This window comes from Nomia melanderi, chromosome 9, assembly GCF_051020985.1.
Source record: "Nomia melanderi isolate GNS246 chromosome 9, iyNomMela1, whole genome shotgun sequence".
Classification (NCBI taxonomy): Eukaryota; Metazoa; Arthropoda; class Insecta; order Hymenoptera; family Halictidae; genus Nomia; species Nomia melanderi.
The window spans coordinates 3,427,920-3,453,587 of record NC_135007.1 but is presented as its reverse complement, the minus strand read 5'-3'; the positions used below and the strand labels follow the sequence as shown (position 1 = coordinate 3,453,587).

General features: G+C 40.4%; 1 protein-coding gene across 2 annotated transcripts in view; it reads left to right on the top strand.

Annotated features, from left to right (window-relative positions):
• The window catches only part of LOC116431261 (uncharacterized), a 481,036-nt gene that overhangs the window by 152,602 nt on the left and 302,766 nt on the right, over window positions 1-25,668 (top strand). Inside the window, exons 4-5 of one of the 2 annotated variants that reach the window (XM_076370678.1) lie at window positions 2,783-3,598; window positions 4,889-6,021. In XM_076370678.1, coding sequence (XP_076226793.1) covers window positions 2,783-3,598; window positions 4,889-6,021 — 1,949 coding nt within the window. Of the gene's footprint in view, window positions 1-2,782; window positions 3,599-4,888; window positions 6,022-25,668 lie in introns of those variants that run through there. The other variant, XR_012999385.1, reaches the window with a different exon arrangement.

Below are 25,668 nucleotides of genomic sequence, written 5' to 3'. Positions count from 1 at the left end.
TAACAAGACTGAACGCGGGCCCACGACCCCTTTCTTTGTCAGCGGTGGGGGACGACCGGAGTCGGAGTCAGCGATACGAACACCTCGGGCGTGTTTTCAACACGTTAATTGTATATTTGAGGCGAGGTGATAAACAAGGCAGCGTCGGTAGCTTGCTGCCGTTGGAGTCTTCATTACAGCCGGTAATATATAACCGCGGACCCCGAGGGGGACTCTTGATGCTCTGGAAGAAATTATAAAGTCCCATATACCCGGTGACTGGACCGACGTGAGCCTTGCTTCAAGGATCAGTTGCAGCCAGCGGAATTTATGCGTCGAGAAAGACACGTTGGCTTTGTGATCGAGCGCGGAGGAAACGATTAAGAGTATTGGCCTCCGTTAACCGTTTCATCGAATCTTTACACCCTTCTCCCGGCTCAACGCTTTAGTACAGAACGGCGATCGAACGGAAATTATTCTGGAACGGTTCCGCGCGAGTATGCAGTCCCGATGGGATCGAACGCCTTTTTCCGAGGTTCGCGAGTCGTCTAATCGCGGTCACGCATCTACCAGAGCATGTTGTGCCTCGCAGCGTGTTCTGGATAAGGGCTTGAACGGCAGGAAACGAAACAGGAGCACGCGGGATCTCGGGTGCACCGTGAAAGCAGCTCACGGGCACGCATACACAGGCAATCGATTGGCCTTCGGGCCCGTCGGCGGAGGTGCGAACCGGTTCCTTTTCGAGAGCGGTTCGATTTTCGACGTGGAATTCGGTGCCGTGTCCAGCCACGCGGCTTCTCTCGCCGCTAGCAACCCCTCTACAGCGAACAGTGCAGGTCCTAAACGGGGTTCATTTGCGGCCCGGTTTTCTGCCAGGCCGGGCGGAAGAACCGGCGCCTTTATTCGCGAAACAGAGGTAGACAGAGAGGCGACCGTCTCACGCCCCCTCGGTGTCAGATTTTATTTATCGCGTCGCGGCTTTTTGTTTCACGGTAAATACCCAGGGCATTTAAGAGTAAGACGTTCCCCGATTTATGGTCGCCCGCCTCGCTTCGAGTTCCTCTTCTTATTCCTTTCAACGTGGAGAGCCACCCTTGACTCGTTTTCTCCTCTCCACTGGAAACGTAACCCTCGGGGGGATCCTTCTACTGCCGCGGACCGTTCCCCGGCGAGGCCTGTCTTTCGACGACCGCTTTCGTTTTCGTCGCGGTGTTCCGCTCTGCTGCATCAGTCGATTAAACGTAGTGCATTTATAGAAGCACTACTGTTTGACCGTTTTGAGAAATTCATTTTTTCTTAATATCCTTGTAGATTGATATTTTGGTGAGATTGTGAAGAATGTACGGTGTAGAAGCTTGGACGATTGACGTATCATTTAAACAGTGAATCTTTTTACAATATGGGTAGTTTTGTAACGAGAGTTATAGAATATTATTATGAAAGTTTGTTGATGAATCTGTAGTTTAATATCGGACAATCATTACAAACATGCAAAGCAAAAGCAACATGCAAAGTTGTTATGGACGGATATTTAGTGTTCAAGGCTAGATGCGAAAGTTAAAAAGAAATTAAATGCATGAAAACCTCCTTTATCGAATGAACTTACTGAATTATTGCACCCTATTTATGAAAAATTACATAGCAGAGATTTACTGGGAAATGAGTCGGGCTACTTCATGCTAAGCTGCAACTGGAATTAGAACGGTATTTTGGAAAATTACACTTTAAGCTAGCTTTAATGCTGCAAAATATTTGAAAAACCATGCTTATGAATATTCTATTATTCAATAATGAATACAAAAGTTTTGAAGATACACGAAACATAAAAAACGTAAAAATTAAACTGAATAACTACGGAATGCGTTGGTATATATTACAGACTAATATTAAAGGCAATAAGCCAATAAAAAAGTCAAAATTGTTAAGCATTTTACTTATTAAAAGGTCGAGGTTAAAACTTTAGACGCGTTTCTCTTATAATTACTTTTCTCTTTACGATGGGCGTAAAAACTCGAGCTACGTTCAACCAATTAACTTAAAATTCTTCATGCGGGTTCCTAATGAAATCAGCATCTGATAACGGAGCCTACTTTTAATCCGAATATCCATTTCTTAATCATGAGAAAGTATATTTTTTTTTAAAAAGGAAATGCATCTCTCGTTTAAGATGTTTAATAGAAATATATTTTAGGAACCCCACAAATATATTCCTAACTTTCAAAAAAAAATTACTTCACAATACCATATTAATATAGCCGAACAAGAAATATTTTTATTACGCTTCTATATTGTAAAGTTGCAGACATACTAACAAGTAATTCGCGACATTTTTTTCATATAAATTTACGGGAGTGTTTATAGTTCTGTTTTACTTTGCTTTATTATTATTACAACTGAATTGAACTTGCCGCCAGCAATATCACAAAACAGTCTCCATTACAAAAAATCTCGGCAGTCTTTTGCTGGTACATCTGCACTTTAACATTCGCTAACAGCGCCACGTACTTGTAACGACCAATATTTAATATTTTGTGCAAAGAAGAATAAATTACTTGTACGTGTATTTATATTTAATGTCGTAATGCATGGCACAGGAAGTCGAGGAGATTCTTCTTCTTAGGTATTATTTGTATTTTGTAAAGATGATATATTTTATTTAATAAAATACTGTCACCATTGAAGCTGCAATTCAAATAAATGCTGGTAGCGAATGCGTTAAGAAAGAATGCTAAAATATATTTTCTAAACATTCAAACAGTTTTATTTTTTTCTTAAGAAAATCTTTTCATTTCTTCATTTTCAGATTAACATGGAGGCGGTGACATCGACGGACTATGACTCGTCGAATCTCAGCAGGAACTTCAACCAGGTGGGCTTCAATACGTACAATTACTCGCAGTTCGAGGAGAAGTATAAGCCGCGACAGGTTTTCAAGTATGGAGACGAGTATTTGGAGTACGGTCGAAATTCGGTGCGGCTCGGGTCGAACGAGAGGTTCGCGAGATTATCGTCGAGGCATCAGGACGGTGTCGGGAAGCCCGATCAGAGGTACGCGCGTAGTCACTCTCAGCCGGAGAAACAGCATCATTCGTCTCACGAGGCGCGATCCAAGTCGCAGGATTCGCGCGAATTAACCTTCTATCAGATCGATCCACCGGTGAAACCGGAGAACGTTCAACACGTGCATTCCAAGGTGCATCGTTTGGCCGCGGAAAAGGGCCAGGGCAAAAAGGAGCTGACCTTCTACGAGATCGATGGGCCGGCCGCGCAAGAAAAGGGAAAGGACGCGAAGTTCGAGAGCTGTAAAGAGAGAGGTGAGAAACGGGACAAGTGTCATGTTGCCCAAGAAAAACAGAATCCGCAGAAGCACGGTAAACAGAACCATCAGGAACAGAAGGCAACCGCGCCGCCCAACTATCAGTTGAACAGGTCACAGTCCGATCTGACCGAGTGCCAGCTGCCCAACTATTACAGACATCAGAACAACCCTTACATCGATCCCCCCAAATACAGGCAATTCGACAGGCCGCCGAGGTATCAAGAAACGCCACCTAAATCGGAGCCACCGCCTAAGTATTCGGAAGTGGCCAAGCGGCAGGACGATTGCAAACGAATTCAGGTGAGCAATGTATTTTGAAACGATGTTATGTTACTGTAGAGTTTCGGTAGCTTGCATATGAGTTTTACTGGTTGCATTTCGTTAATATATGGTATTGATGATGTTAATATAAGCTCGAGTATTCGAAGATGTTAGATTCAATTCTTTTGAACAATACAATTATTTTAAACTCTTTTATTTTAATTTCATGTTACCATACTTCAGATTTATTTTATAAATAAATAATTTCTTAGACGTGTAGAAGACTGAACTGTTTGCAGATCGAAATTGTCGATCGAGTCTGTTTCTTTTTGTAATCAAATTATTTGATTTTGTAAATGATTATTCTCTTGGATCTTGTGTATACTACATTGACAAAATGTGTACTATTATTTCGTATCAAGATGAAAAGAACTAACTTTCTATTAAATAATTAAATTCGTTGATAATATGTATTTCATAATAATTACATATTTCTCGTTTTTATAGCTATTCGAAAATGTTTAAGAGATACTGCATACCTTTACAAGAACTTTCTCTATCATTTTTGTATGTTGCGTCCACTTCAGTAGCATTTTCCACATAGTACAGCACGTTGTGTTCAGTATTGGAATGTAGAATTTAATACATAACTGTTATAGTAAACAAAAAACTACCGACGTTCTATTACGGGCATAACTTTACAAATTTTTCTAAGAAATCAAATATTTTATGTTGTCCAGGAAGTTTTTGTCGTTTCGTGTATAGAGTGTTCATTATCTTTTTCCTGAATAAATAAAATCTTGTTTGAATCTACGAGCACATTCTAACTCTAAATTAGATATCATTCATCTATTATATGTAAAAAGTATATAACGAGCGATAAGACCAATAAGCATTTTACTTGAAACTATAAACTTCATCTTCAAACAAGCTTTTTTCGAATAACCTAGAAACATTTGAAGAACGCACTCCTCGAGAACGAAGAAATCAAACCCGAATACATCAACGGACTTTTCCAATAAAAGCATACACTTCTTGAAATTCTTCAAAAATTATACAAAATTCCAAAAATAAATGAAAGCTATACTCTTTAATACAAGATCCTATATCACAAATCGAAACGGCACAATCTGAATAAACAACCCGACACAAAATACAATGCAGAACATTCTCCCCATTACCCGTGAATCAACATCGACAAGTAACCTCCAAACTCTTCCGCTTCGAGAGCTTCCCTCCGAGGCACGCGTTTCCGGTTTCGGCTCGGCCACTCCAGCCGCGGGAATCCACGATGATTAGCGGTAACACGTAATGTTATCAAATTGACAGGAGGAGAAGGGCAAACGACAAGGAACCGTAGTAGGAGGTGGCGTTGGAGTTAGCGGAGGAGTCGGAGGAGGAGGCAGCGCAGGAGGGGGAGGTAGCGTGGTTATCGGCGGCGGTGGTAGCAGTGGCGGTGGCTGTAGCAGCGGTGGTGGTAACTCCAGCAGGGGGACCGGTGGCACTCATGGCGCCGAGACGCCCTCTAATCTGGCCAGTATCACGCCAACCGCGCGAGAAGCAGCACGTGGTTGTTCGTCGCGGTCGCGTCTCCCGTACAAGCCGTGCGACACGCGATATTCCAATAATAACAACAACAACAACACCAATAATAATAACAACAACGTGATTAAAGAGGACCTGTACCAGGAAGTAAACGAGGAGCCGGAAGTGATATCAAGGTGTCACGTGGACGGATCAAAGTCCCATCATCATACGGGCCGATCGTGCGCGATTGGCAGCAGCGGTGGTAGTTGTGGTACGGTTTCCGGGAATGTCTGTCACGGTGGTTCCGGTGTGCCGTGCGAGCCCTCGACATGTGACAAATACAAAGGTGCCGTGGATTCTTTGCTAAAGGCCAGCGAGGCTGTGCAGGGTCGTTTGTGCGAGAGATCGGTGCTGAAGATCGAGAAGCCCTCCGGTAAAGGGATTCTCCACGGGATCGAGTCGATCGGTAAGTGCGGTGATAAGATGAAATCGGGCCAAGAGATCGGATACGGTAAACACGAAGCGAGCAAATCAAAGGGGCAGCATGATGTTGGTCACGGGTTCAAGGTCGAGAACATCAAGTACTACGGCGAACTAAAGGGTTACGATTTCAAGTCGTACGGGACCATCGACAAGCCGGTGGTTTCGGCACACGAGAAGGCCCACCTGCACGGGCCGGAGAAAAACGGCCACGAGAAGTGTCACTTGAAAACATCCTCCTCAGCCACGATGCAAAACTACGGCCTGTCCAAGGTCACCGCCGGTGAACGTCCACCAGAGAAGAATCTGTATGCGGAGCATTATTATCACCGATCCTCGCACTCGAAGCCGCAAAGCCCATATCAGGTGTACCAAGAAACTAAGTACTCGTACAACGTGAGCGGGGTGCCAGGGACGCCGGCGCAGGCCAGCGCAGCCGCAGCTTTCTTCGCAAGGTCAGTTACTCAATCTACTATACTACTCGCGATCACGCGCGTCCACCTGTTTCCGCCTAGATTTACGGCCGGCGCGCCGGCCCCTCTCCACCTTTCTTTCCCCTCCGCGCGCATTGTCCCGGCCGTACCATCTGTAATTGTCCCTCGTGGCTACTGTTTGTTTACGTGACGCGTCCCCCGACCCGACGTTCAACTCGCCTAGTTAGGATGACTTTATCGTTTCCCCGTTCCACCGGTCGCATGCGACTGTTAACTTCTCCGTGTACGTACAAAGTAACTCCCGACCGAAGTTTGCGACTTATTTCCCTACCCCGGTGGTCTTCTATGGCGATAAAGTTAGATTTTGTTCTGGCAATTTTTGTACTATTCGGTGCGAGCTGCTTTACTTGTGGTAACTTGCTGTTTATTTAAATTTTTTATTCATATTCATCTTTTTGTTATAATCTTGAATTAAAAAATGCCACTAAAATACATTTTAAAGTTTTTAGTGCTTCAGCATGCAGGCGAACAACCTATGAAGGAGTATTGATAATACATAGATGTATCATGCACAAGCACTACAAACAGAATGAAAATCTCGTGGTCGTAAAAGCATTTGCATATTTCTGATCGGTATAGTAACTGTATATTTAACTCTGATATAGTATAAGTAACAAAAAATTCGTTAAAGTGAAAGCAGAAGGAATATTTTATACTTTTCCGGTATGTATAATAGGACGACCAGATAAAAAACATTTATTAATGATAGAAAGGCAAAAAAATGCTTGGGGTATGAGAAAGGAAATTTACATAAGCTTATAGGCTCTTAGAAAAATGTTCCGGTAGAGAGTAATTTACTTCTTACAGTTTCGCATTAACATTCTCTCTAAATAATGGCGCAATATCCGTAGATATATCCTTGGCACTTACAAATGAAGTTTTTGTTACTCTTCGTATAACATGTTGCTGCTATATATACGTTTAATATACGAATCAGAAGTAAGTATTTCTATTTATTTTTTTATGAATTATCAACATTTTTAAACGAGAACATTGAGTCCTGAAATCTACGTCGTATTAATGCGGTATTTCTTTGCTACGAAAAACATTAGTATACAAATACGTTTTTAACCTGTTGTATTTTAGAATTTTCAGTGCTCTTGAATTCTGTGTCACTTTTTATTTACTTATTACTTTACTTTTTAGGTCGTGTTTACCTAAGATATAAGTGCCTTATTATGTACCACTTCTGTATGTAATATTCTAATTTAATTATTATTGATATAAAAAGTTTTTATATTCGACTTTATATTATAATATACAACTTAATATAACTGAATATAAAAGTTTATTGTTAAGTTAGTCCTTACAAAATTCTCACAACTAACAAACTTATATTTATGTAATCCTCCGCTGGCAATATGGACCATTAAACGTTTACCGAGAATCTCCTTTCTTCGTCAGCATCACGATCTTTCATTGTTATTGCAAAATAATATGAAGATTTGTCTAAAGTATCACTTGCAACATTATAAACTTTGGTATTTACCATTATCCTCTGTATGCTACATCGATACATGAAATATTGAAAGAAAATAGCTTTAGTTCCCTAATTCATATCTGATTTCATAATAAATTCATTTCAAAGTATCGCGTCTGCATCTAATTAGAACGTGTTGCATATTACAAGTGAGAATCTCTCAAGTGCAAAGGGTTAAGTTAAGAGCTATAACAAGTATTTTAGAATTTTCTCAGATTTCTCTAAAACTCACAACAATGAAAAGTCAAGTCTGACCATAAAATGTTCGTATTTCCAGTTACATTGGTGAAACCCCACATTGCTGGCGGAAAGTTAATACAATAACATTTTAATTAAGATACGCGATCAGAATAACTTTTTGCCTCTGTGACTGTAGACAAACGTAGAACCGGGACGGTAAATGTACTTCGCAGGCTGGGGGCAGACGTACAACCGCAAGGGGTTAAAATTACCGGGCGCAACTCCACCGATCACTTTCGCCGATCGATAACATTTAAAGGTTTAACCATTTCGTCGATTCGATCAGCGTACAAAGAGTCATTGAACCCTTTCTTGGACCGACCATTGTTCCCGCTGCTCCAGGGGGAAAAGCAATCTGTCTCGAAGAATCCGCGGCAATTCGCAATCACCGTTCTTCCAGCCGTTTCTTTCATTCTCGCGCGGTGTTCGTTGGGAACGAATGGGGTTCGCGCGCGCGCGCGTCATCACGGATTCACGGGGAACAATTCGGAAGGTGGTCGCCGGGATGCAAGTCGCATTTTCCTTAAGACATCGGCTTTGATCTCCGGCAAGCGTTTTCGGCAGTCGACCACGGGAATGAAAAGCATTGGGACCCAGTCGCTTGAAAGCGTTCGGTCGAGCATAAATCGCGAGCGATTTGCGTAGCGGGATAAAGTTCCTCTTGAAGATCCTGAAACCTACCCTTAACCCTAACGTGTGGAGCTTACTCGGTCGTTTAATAAACCTGAGTCACAGCTGGTGAATGTTGCAATAGCACAATGGCATTCTCCGTGGAATTGCTTGATCGTCGACGTCTTGTTCACGAATTATTAGCTACTGGCAGTTACCAGGCGCATGATTAACACGGGGTGACGGACCGTCGAGCGAGTCCGCAACTTGGTGCCTGCGTGATTTCATTTTATTCCTGTAGATTGTAATGGGAATTGTATAAGGTAATTTTGGCGATAGCCAACATTTTCTTTGAAACGTATTTAAATAGAAAGTACAAAAATTAGAATAGCATATTTGATTTTTAAACGAACTTTGATTAGTTTCTTAGAAATTAATTGACAAGAATTAGAATTTCAAATGAAATAACATGAATTGTAATAATTATTGTACGAATTATTTATATGAGAGAATTAAAGCAGCCATCTCCCTGGAATTATTCAAGATGATAATATGGTAAAGCTATGATGATTTTTACTTTTGTATAGGATTTATAAAACGTTTGTTGTTTTGAATATATTCTGCATATATAGTTTTCATAATTATTTCATGTTTGACTTTATAGTTATTGCTATTATTGATATTTAAAAATTCGATTTTCTTTCTCGATTTATTGTGGCTGATTATTTTCGGAACTTGCAGACTGAATTGCATACACTGTTTCCACACTTATTAATTCAGGTTCGCTCTTCCTGTTTGCATTGTCTTTTTCGTTTCCCTACGATATTTCTCACTGTTTCCAATTCACCTTTAAAAATTGCAACAATAGAATGAATTTGTATCGCACAGTGTCCATACTTTTAGCTCGTACATTCTCAATGTATTCAGTATGTAGATTTCGAAAACGCATTCTTTTCTACGCGCGACCAATTCTCGTCCAGTGTAACTGAGTTTGACATTGAGTAATTGTCTCTACAAGTCGATGTAAAAATATCGGTGATAGTTCCGGTAGGTGGTAATTTATCTGCGGATTTCAGTTCTTCCCTTGCGCGCTTAAATCATCAAATTTGATGAATCGTAGCATATCTTTCAATCTGTCGCGAGATATCGATGCGATGTAAATTTGTTCAGAGAAAGTTGAATTTTTCCGTCATAAGTCATACTTGCTTTCCCGTGACACTCGTAAGTGTCTAATTAGTTATAATAAATCAAGATATATATTTATTTATAATATCCGTTGACTTCCACGATTTGTTTAATTTTTATGGCTTCTAATTCGTAAAAGCTAATATGACATCAATGATGATACATTCGGTGAAAATACGATGGATAGTATAAATCAACATGTCTCCGAATGAACGTGAATATTTCTTCATGATGTCAGGAAGCGAAAAATATGTAACATCATTCCACGTTCAAGGAAAAGCTCAAAAAAATTGGAACAGTGATGCGATGTTGTCATCGTTTTTTAGAACACACCATTCAAATATTGAAACAGTGATGCTACGTTTCAGTATTTCGGGATTTCTCTGCTAGCACAGATCGATCGCAGGAATATTGTTCATGTTCGTTCAGGAACAACTCAGTTATTATCCATTGTATAATATATTCGGAGAACTTTGCAACATGGAAACAATTTTATATAATACTATACAACTCACGTTCTTTGTTAAATGAAACTCCATCATAAAGCAACAATAAGAATCGAATGCATCCTTTTCATCTAAAATAAGCTTTAATAAGATTTCATTAACAATGCGAAACTGCGAATGCAGGAATAAACCATTTTCATAGCAAGTTATTTTTCTCGAAAGAAAAAGAACATTCCTATGTAATATCCACTACAATTCACTCGCTAATTAAAAGTAAATCCTTGATGTCGAATTGAAATCGCTGATCGTACAGCAAGAGCAATCACTTCACCCTTGATAAAAATTCTCGAATACGTGTTCCCAAGACGACGATTATCACAATCGGGTTCCTCGTTGCAGTCGGTTTGAAATCGTCGAATAACTAATGTATCGTTTAATGGGTAGCAGTGTATGGTGGTCCCCAAACGATCGTGTCCCGCGTATGAATGATTTCAATGGACTCGTGTCGGTGGTGAGTGGCGCCTCGTTTCGTTTCTCCGCGCGCCCCGCTCTCTATTGCTTGTTCGGGATTCTTTGGAATCGGCGTGTTCACAGCCTCGTAGGAAGTAGTCGTGCGACAAGAATTGAAATTAATCGCGCCTCGACGAGCTCCGAGACGTATACCTGGTTCTCCTTTGTACGACTACTGGTTTCACGCCTGGACAAGAAGCATTCTGGCCTTTCGCGGTCTCTCGGACGACACTATGCGCGCACGGGCGCACACGAATGCACACACACACACACAATCTGAGATAAAAACTTCTTTCACGAGTATGATCGTTATTTTAGTGTTAACAATTTGTGGGAAGGCAGTGAAACTTTCTGCTTTTTATAAGTAGAGTTGAAGATACTTTAAAAATAAAATACTGATAACTTGAGACTGTTTTACTTTGACCCATGTGCAATGAATAATATCAACACTAGATTTATGGAATGAGTCAATTTGACTCATACTCAGTTTTATGAACATTATTTGGCAAATGTTTGGGTTGATTTTGATAGATGCAATTACGCGAATATGTACCCTAATTGTCTACTTTTAAATCTCTGTTTTGTAAGATCTAATTGAACGAATATCAGTTTTTCTAAGAACGATAGAACAAACTTTAGAGTAAATGTCTGTAAGTTTAGTAGTAATTTGTTGGAAATTGAAAAGTAGTCCACGATGAATCTCGTTTGTCATTGTACAACAGAATCTTAAGCCTAAACTACTACAGTACATCTATGAGACTGCTTCAAATTTTCATTTACTCCTATTTGTTTTTCTGCGTGGTTAATGGTCATGGTTTACTTATCATTTTAATTGGAGTTAAATAGTAAATTACTAAAATGAATAACCGCAATAAATATTGATCTGTAAAATCTTCTATAGTAGGCTATAGTAGTTGCCTATGTTTGATTCTCTACAATAATGAACGGATAATAAGAAGATTGCATGCAATTTTTCGTTGAAATATTTCACGACGCTCGTGGCCCGCGTGCACCGAGTCTCCTCCCGCGGCAGGGATCGTTTACTTTTTGCGACGGGATCCCGTCCCGAAGTTCCCGGAATACGAGTATCGTCCCGTTACTTACGAACTTCATGAATATTCTCGAAACCCCTCCCGTCCAGTGGCAAATAAAGCGAGAAGTAGCCGAAGTTTGCATACACTACCGCTCAAAAGTCTGGAATCATTTATCACTATAGTTTTCCGAGATCATGTAATTACGTTTTTTCTTCGATCTACCAAGACTTCGTTCACTGCGTTTCGGGTATCGAGGTTAAGAAAATTTGCAATAGAAAGAAGCTTTTTCAATTTCGAGCAGCATCCTTCGAACTTTTTCAGAGAAATTCTGCTTAAACATCGCACCCTATATACTATCAGGTTTGATTTCACAGAGCTTTAGAGGTTGCTCTAGAGTTTGCGCTTTCATAATAAGTGTAACCATAATTGTAGTTGTAGATTGCTAGCCAATTTTGAGAAAAGCACGGGAAAGTTTGGAGTAAACTGTGAAGTAAAGTGTACTTGCGCAATAATATTTTTTAAGCATAATGCTATCAAACTTTATAATCATGGAAATATATATATGAAGAATTAAAATTTTGCATATTTTCAGACAAAGTAATATCATGTATATATATCCCGTTTGAACTTGCTTAAAAATCATGTGAATTATTCATGTAAGTACAGCTGTTCTTCTATATAATAAAATTGCATTGCCAAGCTTATACTTTCTGTTTCGTTGAGAATGTATTTTATTAACAACTAAAAAATGTATTATTAGAATCATGTATTTTCGATTATAATTACTATATTTGACATAGTTGTTTCCTTGAGAAAACAATTTTCAAAGCTGATCGAAGGATAAACTAATCGAAATAAGTATATTACATAGTTTTCCAAATCAGTACAATACCTTTCGTAAAATCGACTTTTCAACTGTACCAAATTTCCAATTACAATTATCATCAATACAAACGCACCACTTTACCAAATTTGATTAAAGTCAGACAGGACAACTTGTAAAGGAACTTTTGTCAGTCAAGAAGTTCTGGACTTTTGATCGGCACTGTAGCTACATATATTACTCGAGCGCGGTGCTTTTCCGAGTTCTTCCATCCGCGGTATCTTGGCCGCGTCTATTTCCCGATGGGTTTGCCGGGGCCAGCCCGGAAGAAGTTAGAATTTCAGAAGTTCCGTGGCCGCGGTCTTGCGAACCGTCGCGTCGCGACAAATAAAATTGACCCAAGACTTTCGCGTCCTTCTCTCATCCACGTAGGATGGAAAGGGAGTAGGATGAAGTGAAGGCGAGAGGATATAAGACGGTGGGCCAAGTATGCCCGTATTGTTAGCCGTCGTGATTTTATTGCCCTTTTATATTGCTTTCACGCGCCACCTTCTCTGCTCCTCGGCCGTTACATCTTCGCTTCGTCCCTTTTCGTGCGGCTGGTTCTTTATTTCACCCGCGCTCTGTGTCTCTGAGCGGTGAACGGTGCTCCGGTTGGCTTGCGAGAACGATTTTTACGAGGCGATTCCCCGGATCCACTGAAAGTTGCAACAACAACGCGAATGTGCTCTGATCGCCCGTGCCCGAACCTCGAAAAATAATTTCCTTCGTAAAGATCGGCTTACACTACACCTTGTACTTGTGCTCCCGGGGCGATTGTTCGTAAATAGCTTAGCGAATTATAGACACTACAAAATGGTATTGTTTGAAAGGATTTTAATGTGTAACTGAGATTTTTTTTTGGTAATCCTGAATAGATTATACATTTTTTAAAAATATAACTTCCTTTGTAAAGATTGGTTTACATCGCACCGTGTACTTTTGGTCTCAGGGTGATTGATCGTAAATAGTTTAACGAACTATAGAAACTTAAATGGTATTGTTTGAAAGGATCCTGACGTGTAGATGAGATTTCTTCTTTGGCGATCGTGAGTGGTTTGTGAGTTTTTTGGAAATGTATATCTGTTTCGTTTATTACAATTTTTATTACTACGGTAACGTGTAAAAAATAATAAATGTGTAAAATCCGCAATCGAATGATAAATATTGTTTTCTTGTTCATCATAAACTTTAATTACTTTGCATTATTTAACTTCGTAATTGTTTTTGTGAAATGAAAACTAATAATAACGGTACAGAAAGAAAACAAAAATAGAAGGTGCAGAGTGGAAGTTAATAAACCAATCATTTTTTCATACCCTTTTTAATCTTATCCCTTAGCTACTTTCTTAATTACTGTAATTACTATCTTTCGGTACACTTTGCATTTACAGATTCCATTTTAATTATCCTTAATGTAATTATCATTATTGTTCCTATTCATCTAAAAATTAAACGAACCGAAACACGAACACTTTAATTGCAAGTGTGCCCATTGTATTTGAGTTTTCATAAAGTACTAATAATTTTAGTAAAGTTTAAACCTACCAGCTCCATGAAGCTCTAATTAGAATATCGACGAAAGTATCGGTAGAAACATATGAAGCACGTTCCCCATTGACTATAGTTTGACGCTCTCTCGACTTTCTTCGTTCGAGTGCAGTCGGTTTTTCTTCAACGGCTCGTTCATTGACTACCCAGCGTAGCTCCAAGCGGCCGTGTGCCTTGGATATTGAAATGCAACGTTTGCCCACGATACTCAGCTTAACTACGCCGAGTACGGTCTCCGATGAGCGCATAATCTAGCAGGCATTCGTGACTCCGCGATGAGACGGGACGCTGAAAGAGAATCGGGGAAAAGGAAGGAAACATCCGGGATCCGCTGGCTTGAATGACACGCGTTATCCTATACATATTTATGCTTACAAGGACTTTGTCTTTGTTTCGTAGAATGGAGTCGTACGAGTCGCCTGGGATCGTGCCCGGAGATCCCATCGCCGTCGATACGAAAGTGGTCCTTAATTGGATAGGTGACATTTCCTCCTCAGTTTTCTCGCATAAGTCCACCGCGACGGCCCCTGTACACGGGTCTATTCTTCTGCCACGGAGATGTAGCTTTCAGAAATTTCTCGGGGGATGTCGAAGACATACTTTCGTTAACTCGCGGAACATTGACAAATCCCCGGAATTGGAAGTTCGATATTCTTGTTACCAAGTTCTTAAATATTTCAGCAGCTTCTTGAATGTCACATGCGTCCTTAGCAAATCTTCCGCAGTATTTTCATAAAATCTTTACGCGGAAGGCCAATTTACTTCGAAAGTTTCTATTGAATTATCAATTGTTCCACATACAAAAATTAACGTTTTAAGAAAAATGTTGGCGATACAAAATGGTTTAAACAATTTTGAATTTTGTGAACTATGAGCCACAGAGATAATGAAAATAGTAATGACCTTTAATATTCTCTCCAAAATTCACAGGTGAGTCATGTACATTTTTTGCATCGATAGTATAAAATCTATAATTTTTTAATTGCGAATCATTATGGATTATACAACATTGCACGTTGTAAATGTTGCTATAATTTTGTACGAAAGTAAAACAATGTCGGCTGTGGGATATGCAACAGCAATTGGATCGTCCGAGAATATCTAGAGCTAGCAGAATTGTGGAGTTTGTTCGTCAGTCTGTTGCATAGAATCCACAAATTAGTGTTCCATGGTACACCGAATTCTTAAAAAAGTACAAATTAAAGTAAAATGTACTTCTTTCACATTATATTCAACGCGTAAAAAATTATATTATTTTAATTGGAAGAACTGCAAGAGTGGAACTACGGAATCAGAGTTCTCATTACAATAATTAATGAAACTTTTCATTAATGAAATTAACTTCCACGAACAAACGGAAACCACAGTTATTCATATCATAAAGCAGAAATATTAACCAGTACCGTAATAATTCTGCATAATGAAATGGCACGAATTTTTCGAATAACTTATATTATATAGAAGATAGATACATAACGTGAACATTACATTTTCAAAAATTCAAAAACTCCTTGTACTATTCACTTTAAAGTAACAATACAATTTTACTTCGAAAGTCCCCTCGCTCCGAAGTAACTCAATACGACTTACACCGCAGACCTCGGCTTAACGATTTAAATTGAGAGATGTCCACCGATGACCTTAACGTCCACCTGATTCTCGTGGGGGAGTTCCGCCGGTCCAGACCGACCGAATATATCCCGTAGGTCAGCGCGGGTTTGAACTCTCCGTTCAACAGGTAGCGCTCTCGTAGCCCGGGTTTGCCAACAACCCGGCCCTCTCCATTATATTCATATCATGTAAATGCGCTCTGCCGCTCCAACTGCCTCCCATTTTCCACCCCTGCGGCAGTCCAGACGCGAAGCTGCTCGGAACCGACAGAGAACGGGACCACTAGACCGAGGGAGAGGCATGAAGAGTAAGAAAGAAATAGACAGTTACGGAGAAGTAGAGACGAGAACGAACGATGAGAAAATCGTTTGTGGAAAACGAAGGGAGAGGGAAGAAGAGATGGAGGAAACAGACGGTTGGGTACACGGGGAGATGGTAGAGACCCGGCTCTACTTTACATTTATTCTAATGGGATAATACTCGGTGTTCTGGCACCCGAACGTGGCACCTCGTTTAGTATAATAATTCCCGGGAATACCTCCACTCCGTGGTACCTTCGATTATCGTCGCCAAGGACGATTTATATTTCCCTTTTTCACCCGGTCCAGGGCGACGACGAACAGGTATACACATGCGGGTCGCTAAGCGTGCACGCGTGCTAGGCGCCGAGCATGTCCCCGCGTGGGCGACGACGACCCGCACGTAGGCCTGTCCATCTTCTTTTATAACGCCGGGCCGTGTTAACGCATCGGCTATTAACTTAAGCGACGACCGTATGTCACTGTAATACCTACACGACTCGGCCGGCAATAAAGGATCACCGAAATCACGCTAAAAGGTTCCCAGGAATTAATCTTCTATTCAAACGAGCCTCGTCCTCGCCGTTTCCCGGGCCCCTCCGAAGATTTAAGGGGAGGGCCGAATTCCTGCGGCCGAAAGCGCGACGGCGCTTCGTAACGAGTCATTTGTCCCCGTTGACGCCACTGATAAGTTAGCACTTCGGGTCATGTCCCGTTCGATTTGTTTGAACACGACAGTAACGTTTTCAGCTACGGCCTCTCTTGCCAGCCGCCGTTAAACGGATTGTTGTTCCGGTTCCTCGATGTCTATCGATTGAGACCTCGATTTTGCCAATTAGAAGAGAAATGCGCAGCATATTATGTCGGTTAACTGACGTAATCTTAATGAGTTTCACAAACGATTATTAAAAGACGATAGCATCTTCTGTCGTGGTCGTAGCCGCTGCTGCTTTTGCCGATGAAAACGGGGAGAGGGACGTAGTTTATAATTATCATGCCGGACGTATTCCCGCGCTGCTACACGAGCGAACGAGATCGGCCAATTATGTCACACTTCGGTACCGATATTACTTTTCAATTTCATACCGCGGAAGCGATCGCTTCGTCGACGTTTCGTGCCTCCGCGCACGGTGCTCTTGTTCTTTTATTTTTGCTTCTTCTTCTGCTTCTGTTGCCTCCGCCTCCGGTTTCCTCGACGTTTCGCTTTTTTTTTCCGTTCGCTCGATTTGCCCGCACGTTCGATCCTGTTCATCATTCACCCTTCGTGTCGCCAATTAACGGGCACCGGCTCGCCACGCGCATACCTATGATTAGCTGGTTAAAGCGGCGCGATGCGGATATTGAAATCGCAGGTTTCACGTAATCACGAAAAAGGACCAGCAGCTCGCAGGACGGACTTGGCCTAAATTGCCGACGCTAGACTGAGCCGCGAGCCGCTAGTCGTGTTCATTATTTATGTAATAATAACGGCAGAAGTGATTCGCCGTCCCGGCTAACACCGGCGACCGTTTAGGTGCCTTGGAAGATGAGTGGGTTGGCGCGATGGACTTGTTGTTACCGACGCTACTTAATTGTCTCTATTACGATGATCGTTCTAACGTGATACATCCTACGCGATTCTTTCGTAATCGGCATCGTTCGTATCATTAGCGTGGAAATTACAGGTTGTGAAAATTTTTGGTAATCCGACTTGGCTTGATCAAGAGGTTAAAAAGTGGACTTACAATTTACGTATCGATTAACGTTTACCCAACGTATCATTATGATTTAATTGTCCTGAGATAATTATAGAGGACGACGCGTACGACTGGGATTCTTGAATGAATTCTAAATTATACGTCGGACGAAAAATTGTTCTATGTAGAAGCTGTATGCTTTTCCTTTGCATAGTAAACTTCCTTCGCAGGCGGAAGTCTTGGAAATTAATTTTGTTTTTCTTGTTTTAAATGGAATGTTTTTGTTGTTGTGGCGGAGTTCTAGAGATTATGGAATTTTTAATGAAGTTGTATTATTCTACTGATTTATCGAAACTTTTCTTTCCGCTGTTTTGCCAAATTTTAATAACGCAATTTTATTTCCCTCGTAATATTTGTCAATTTGAGTAGACGATTATTTGATCAACTATCGTAAAGTAATTGTTAATCTTTAATTGATACTTCATTTGTGATGTTTTTAAAGATTTTCTATGTTTCAGTATGTTTATCATTAAAACCATACTCGCCATATGAAAACTGTGTTAATACATTATACGATGTCCTTAGTTTTTAAATATAGTTCGGTTCTCGATAAGAAAATGATTAGATGATGAATAAGCTAAGGTATAATAAATAATCTCTATTCCATCGTCACTAGCCACAGGTACATTACTTCTGACTATGCTAGCCAACGTAATAAATAAAATAATAAGTTAGTAATTACTTTGAACATACGTTTCAGACATAGTGGCGAAAACTTGCGCAACATTTTAACCGGTTTTAACTATTCTATTACAGATATTTGCGGCTAGTAATCAATTTAGTACCAATAATTACAAAATTCAGATTTAGAATTCCACATCTTTCCAAACTGTTACAAAGTTCTAACGTTTCATTAAAAACTTGAAATCAATTTAGAAATTTCCTGAACTTTTTCATGTATTATATAACGAAAATAGTGTAGGTTATGAAATCCTATCATCGAAGACGTCCCGTACATTTCCGCGCAAACTTTTCCAATGCATTTTACGACTAAGATTGATACTGAAGTATCAAATAACAAGAATAAATCGTGGACGATTTTTAACAAAGTTAAAAATATAAAGCGTGACGAGAATTCCGCGTCTACTTTCGTATTTCGAGCACTTACCTCCTCTTATCCAAACCTAATCGACCTTCGTACATAGCATTCGATAGATCTCTCGATGAAACTGCTTTGTACCAAGTTCTAAACGCCTACCCCTACTATTAGGATAGTTACGGAGTGGAATGCTATACACAGTTTATACTTGATATTTTATGTTCTGTACCATAAAAGATTATTTAAAAAATCATAGTTATTCTGGGTGTGTATGTGCATTTCTAGGAATTTTTTTTCAAAATTTTAGGCTGCAAAATCGAATTTTAAAAAATTCGAGAGGATTATAAATACTGATTTTTTATTTAAATTATCAGAGTACCATTTTTATATTTTCAGGAATCTACTGCCTTATTACGACTATGAATATTCTATTTTTCCATATTTTTCGGATTGGAGGAACACAGTTAGGAAAAATAAAAACCGATATTTTTCTACATTATCGGTCAAATTATGCGTATTCCACCCTGCAATTACCCTAATAGTAGGGGTAAGGACTTAAAACTTGGTACAAAGGAGTTTCAGCTCCTTATTCGGATATGCTCTTAATAGCAGACTAAATGTTTTCATCACTTTATTTAATTTCGTCTCGAGTAATTCGCGATTACCATAATCAATTTATCTCAGACACATAGTTCTAATTGCATTAAAAGGAAGACTATTGTCGTATTCTTTTCATTTCATATTTATAACTTTTTAATCAATCATTCGTCAACAGTCTCCTCATTGAATATACGACAAATCAGCAAAGTTTTTACCGTGTTCTATGAAACATCCTGTAGAACAGTCGAGTATCTAATTCTATACGGTGAAAATGAGGTGAAGAAGTGAGAATAGGAATCAGAAGACAAAATTTCAACAGAAATTTATTACTGCCGCAACGAGTCACGTAATCTAAAATCCCGATTGAAACGCAATTTAAACGACTCACGACATTACCGTATCGGGAGATTGGTGCATTCTACGTGCTTGAGAGGACCTCTCGTACCTGTCGTGATATCGGGGGCGCGTGAGAGTCATTAGTTATCCAGCATTATGGCCCAGGAACGATTCGAATCAATTTGGGAGGTTCATGGTCCCGGCTACGTGGGGTTCGCAGTTGCTCCATATATCACCGGACAGTGGTCGAACTTGTACAGCCCAGCAAGCACGGCGAAAGGGGGACCGAAATTTTCTTCGAAAGCCGAGATTTCTGTCTTTAATGGTTACGATGTTTCTCTGTCCATTAAGCTCAAGGAGGGTCCGGCGTTTTCGCTTGCGATTAAACTTTGAACGGTTCTTTTTTCTGCTATTTTTTCTCTCCCACCCCTGGAATAGATCCCTCGAATTTTCATTACACGACCTGGCGTTCATATCGAAATAAATTACATCCCGCGCTCGCATGAAAAGAACGCGAAACAAAAAGCTATTAAACAGTGACGCGGGCGAGCGTGCTGCGAAATTTGTATGCATCGAAGGTCCATGAATTTTGCATCGTCGCCGTTATAATTATCAATTATTTCCAGCTGTTGTTTCCGCCGCGTTAATTTAATCCAGCCTTTCGCGCAACGCTGCGCCGCGCCGCCGTAAATGACTTTTCTCGCTGGATTTTCGCGACGCGATTATTTTACCGTGAGCCACCCGATCGAACCTATCAGAGAGTGGTCTCGTCGGGGCTGACTTTTTGTGGCCGATTTACACCAAGTTAAAAAAAACCCTCTCCGTCGTATAAAAAAATGAAATACGTCGACGGTGCGATCTGGACTTAAAATGTTCGTCGGGCTTTTATTTTTTCATTGTCTGGCGCGACCGAATGCTTGAACATTTCTGGAAATCGTCAAAAATTTTAGATTTATCCTGAATTTGTAATATATAACAGGTTTACAAAATAAATTCTAATCATTGCGTCATAATGAAATGAGAATGTCAGAATAAAATTCTTCCTGTTACAATTTATACAAAAATATTCATGTATATTTATTGCCAACATATCGTAAATCAGCATTCGTGCAACTACGTTCCCATGAACTTTCATTTCGAATTAGCTACTAATTATTGCATATGAACTCTACTTCTCGACTGTCTTTTACGTTGAATACTTCAGTTTATATTACTATTAATTCATGACACTAAATTATTCATACATCGATTACAACTATATTTATTATCATTTCTTTACTGTACGAATACTTTTTGCCGTCATTATATTACGTCTTTCATTTAGAATTTTAGTCTTTCAACAAATTTGTTTCGCAAATAACATTATATAGAAGAACAAAGAGAAGCAGAAAGAAAGAATATAGTTAATGGGAGTTAACCAGCAATGGATCCAAGAGCCAAGAGAATACTTTGCCCTTTTTCAATTGTTTCGCGTCGAATCGTCACGGCGTTATTATACAAATATTTCACGATTAAGAAGCTTGCGAGCGGCCGTCAGGGTAGGCGAACAGAATTTAAACGACAGTCGGCCATTTAGTCGCTCGAATCACGTCCGCCAGGAATTTTTCACGGGACTCGTGTCTTGCGATTTTCTCATGGCGCGCTCTTTCTCCTTTCTCTTTCTTCCTTCTTCTTTTCTTTCATGTCGACCAAGGTAGTCCGCTCGCCCACTGCGGGAAAATTGGAAATGAATTTCCCGGGCTTGGATCACGGCGTCACGAGACCGATATTTAATTAGGTATATGCTCCTGTCGGTGAAAAAGAGACGAAGCCCGGGCTTTGTTTATGAGCCGGGACGAGCTTCATGAAAATACGCTCGACAATGAAACTAATAACGCGAGACGCAATATGCTTTGTCGCGGGAAGACGAAACTAACAAGGACCGGGGAACAGGAACAGGAATCATGGTTCATAAAGTTTGCATGTTAAATTTCATGCAAATAAAGGACTCGTCGTTCCGCAGGCTTGTCTGTAAAATTGTCTTTCATTATATTGACATTACGCAGTTTCATCTTTAGAGGCAGTAATATGAAAGGCTGGGATTTTTAATTAGGTAGAAATAATTCAATTGAAATGAAGAGGATCGCATGGTTAATTTAGTTGTTAATTGAGTTCTGTGAAACGCGGAGCAAAATGTTCGTTGATTATGTATTCACCAGACTATTAACGTTCCATTTTCCTAATTAATTGCTACAATTGTAAAATATCACCAATTTCTTTGCATTTTGCTTTATTATGTTATTGCTATTATTAGTATCTCTTAATTAATATTATCACTTTCATTACAGTAGCATGCAAAAGTATCAAATTATTCACTTAATTATCACTTAAATTACTAACGCAATTTATAATCATTCAAATACAGTCACGTTTGATTCCCTTCTTATCACAACAACACTAGTAATTTCATTAAAACGAACCCTCCATTGCATTGTAAAAACTATACCAATTCAATTTTCCTTATCTCGATGATACCATTACCGACGAAGATATCGGTGATCACAAATCTAAGATAACTGGAATGATTATGGAGAACGTTAAACAAAACTAATAGCAAGCGTGCACAACCACACTTTGTACACCTTAACAAATCAACTAACGTTATCAGTGAAAAAAAAAACACAGAAATCCATTGTGAGTAAGTGGATAATGTGGACAAGCTTTCGAACATTTTAAGAGGGTAGATGCAACTGCACAGTAGATAGCCTACGATCTAACAGTATTTTTCTGAGCGCACTCCCTAACCTGCTATCAGCCGATTCTTCGTTTCCTCGTAGATTGGTTATCAGGTCGCATTAGTATGGACGCTGTGACCCGTGGCGTTACAGTTTACAACACACGGAGCATATTTTCAACCGGAGACCTTTTGTCGTTCCGTTTTCTAGATTCAATTATAGATCCTAGGCAACGCCCAGGAAAAAGGTCGGCCGCGCTGATAAATCAGCGCGGCGGGAACGTTCGTGCCGCGACGGAGCCGTGGCCGTTTCATCCTGCGCACGGAGGGCAAAGTGTCACGATTCTGATCCCGGGATTTCATGGCGCATACTAAAAAGAATACGATAACTATAATCGTTTTAGCCGGTAATTCAATCACGACCGAGCATATTTCGTCGCGGTCTCGTTCTTTATTCGCGTCGTGTATCGGTCTCGTCGCATTGCTTTCCTTCCCCCTTCTACAGGTAATTTCCCCGAGTGTTTCCCGATCCCAAGTTTCGACGCACGCGATTCACATCGAGAGCAGCGCGCTCAGGTGAGAGAGTTTCTTTTTTTCCTACTCGCGAGGAACAGAATTATTCCGGCGTACGTTCCTCTTCTGTTCGTTACGGTAGACCGCGATCCGTGGCGCGAGATCGCGTAACGCGCGGCGATAAAGCAGCAGGTACGAGGCGGCACGCCGGGAATCGCCACGACGAAATAACAAACAGCTCAATTAGGGGCTTCGTAAGATGCAAATGTATGCGCGTGCCGGCTGCGAACGTGCTAGCCAAGCTTTTCTTGCGCGAACGTGGACGCGTGTTTCGCGTGGCGATGCGACGCGACCAACCAAGCTACTGGCTCGCTGCCTCGAATCAGTTATTAGCGTCGCGATCGGAGACCCAAATGCTGTATGGAAACACCGGGGGAAAAATTTCAAGCTCTGTTACTGCGATGAAGGAACGCTACGAATATTGCTTGCTCATTAGGGGCTTACTCTGAGTGAATTTTGTTAGTTGGAACATTTCTGGATCGTGTAGTAGTCTTACAGTTACATCGATATTTCGTTTACGGGGATAACAGGATGAATTCATTGATATAGTTTCACAGTCTGGTGAATACATGAGGTGAGATATTGAAATGAACTGTAAATTATTCGTAAATTATTGCCGTGTCAATAAATGTTTTAAAGAAGAGTTGGAGATGTAGAAGGAAATAAACTTCCGGTTAAGAAGTTGATATTAATTATAATAAAATTTTAAGTATTTATCTTTATTTATATAAGAGTATTGGTATGGTATATTTCATATAAGTTTGCTTATTCTTTCAATTTCAATTAGGTAAAAAACTGAAACTGAAAAACTGAATTAGCATTTCAATTAGGTAAAAAACAAAGAAGACAAGGTATTAAATAAATTTATAAGTGAATGAAAAGTTGTAATTTGTTGAAATAAAAACCAAATGAAATAATGTAACAAGGAATTCTAATTCCAATCTATTTTTGTACTGAAACTAACTTAAAAGTAACTAGAAATCGTCGAGTTGGGTACCGCATACTGCGTAATTGAGAAATTAGAAAAGATTGTAGATCGCACTGATGGTTCGACCTCGCTTTGATGTACGGGTCCGCGATTCGTCCGACGGATTGTCCGGTGGGTGACTTTCAAAGCCCGAAAACGACTGATTTTAAGTAACTTCCATGTCATTAACAATGTATTTCCAGTGGAAAGTTACATTGACTCCGGGAATGACGCGAAACGATGGGTCGTGCGTTCAAAGGATATTAAAATTTCATGGTTACCGATTCCTTTGAAAATTCTCGTCGTATCGAATGTGCCCATCGGCTGCGCACACGGACGTCGAGAGTTGAACGGCGGCGTGCGCGTGTGCGGGCACGGCACACCCGCGCGCACGATTCCGCACGCACGTAGGGAGAAAAGTCGTTCGCCCGGAACCAAACGGGATGTAATAACTTTAATTGTTAATTAACGTCGGCTTTGTGTCGGACACCGAGGAGAAGGACCTCCTCAAATATTGCTTTACAGCGCTTTGTTCTTTGCCCGTGAAACTCTTTGCGATTCAAATGTCATTTCCTAAGTCTCGCGTTGCGGAGGTAATTAATACCCTCGAATTTAATAACACCAAGTCTGTGGGTGCCCGGCCGGATGGAGATTTATGTTTTTAATTAGCGCGGCTCTGCCCTCTGTCGTTTAATTATGATCCCGTAGTCGCGCTTTGAATTTCCCGCCCGCGTTTGAGTCCCGCCCACCCTTCGCCGGGGGTATTTGTGCCGGCGAAATCCACTTTTCTTTCCGCGCGAGGCCTCTTGTTCAGAGTTGATTAGGCCCATTGAGACTCAACCGTGCGTCGTTCGCGTTTATCTCTTGTAATTGGTCCGGTAACCGGGAAATTTTCGCCGAGTCTCGCTTCACCTATCAAGCCGGAATGTTTATTAATTGTAAAATGAGTTTCGTGCCATTTACGAGCTCGGCTGAATGTAAATATTCGCGTTCAACGTGATGAAGTTTTACTTCCGCTTCGAGCTCGGCCAACCTTTCTGTCACGGATTTAATTTGTACATCGAAAAGAACTTTCTCTGTTGCTTCAATCCCATATAGGGATTATCGTTTCATTTGTTTTGTACTTGAAACGAGATATTCGATAGAAGTGTACTTCTTTTTCTCAGAAATGTCTCGAGCAAAAATTTGATCACGGTAATGGAGCCGGATAACGTGACTTCTATGGTCAAACTCGAGCGTGAATAAAAATCCTGCGAGCGGGATTTGTCAATCGGTCCGGTGTATGGAAGAGGCGATCTCATAGAATTCATGCGGCGCAACTTTTTACGTAACTCGATAGTCGATTCATCATTCTGACCACTCGATCAACGCCTACCAGACGTTGCCTCTAGGAAGAAGGCAGCGGAACAGTCGCGGATGATGAAGTCGCTCTACGAAGCACCCCTGATGCATTTGGTTTTTAGGCAAAGTAGTTTCCATCAGCTATGTAATATTCTTCATTAAATAACAGTCTTGCGTCCGCAGACTCGTACAGTTCCGACAACAAGATGGATAAGGATGCTAGTTTTTATTTACCGCCGTGATGCTTCTTTCTCGTTAATGATAGGCATACTGTTCGAAAACTGTAATTATTTCTTCACTGTTCTCACGGGAAATTATTCAGTGTATGAACATATGCATTCTAAACTTGTTAGATTAGTTGGTGTGTATTATTGGTGTGCAGATTTATTTGTGGAAATCAAACAGATGTTTAGTTTTCATTAGTATGATTACCGCCTGATCCAGATTAATTAAAAATAGAAAATAGCACCGTCTAA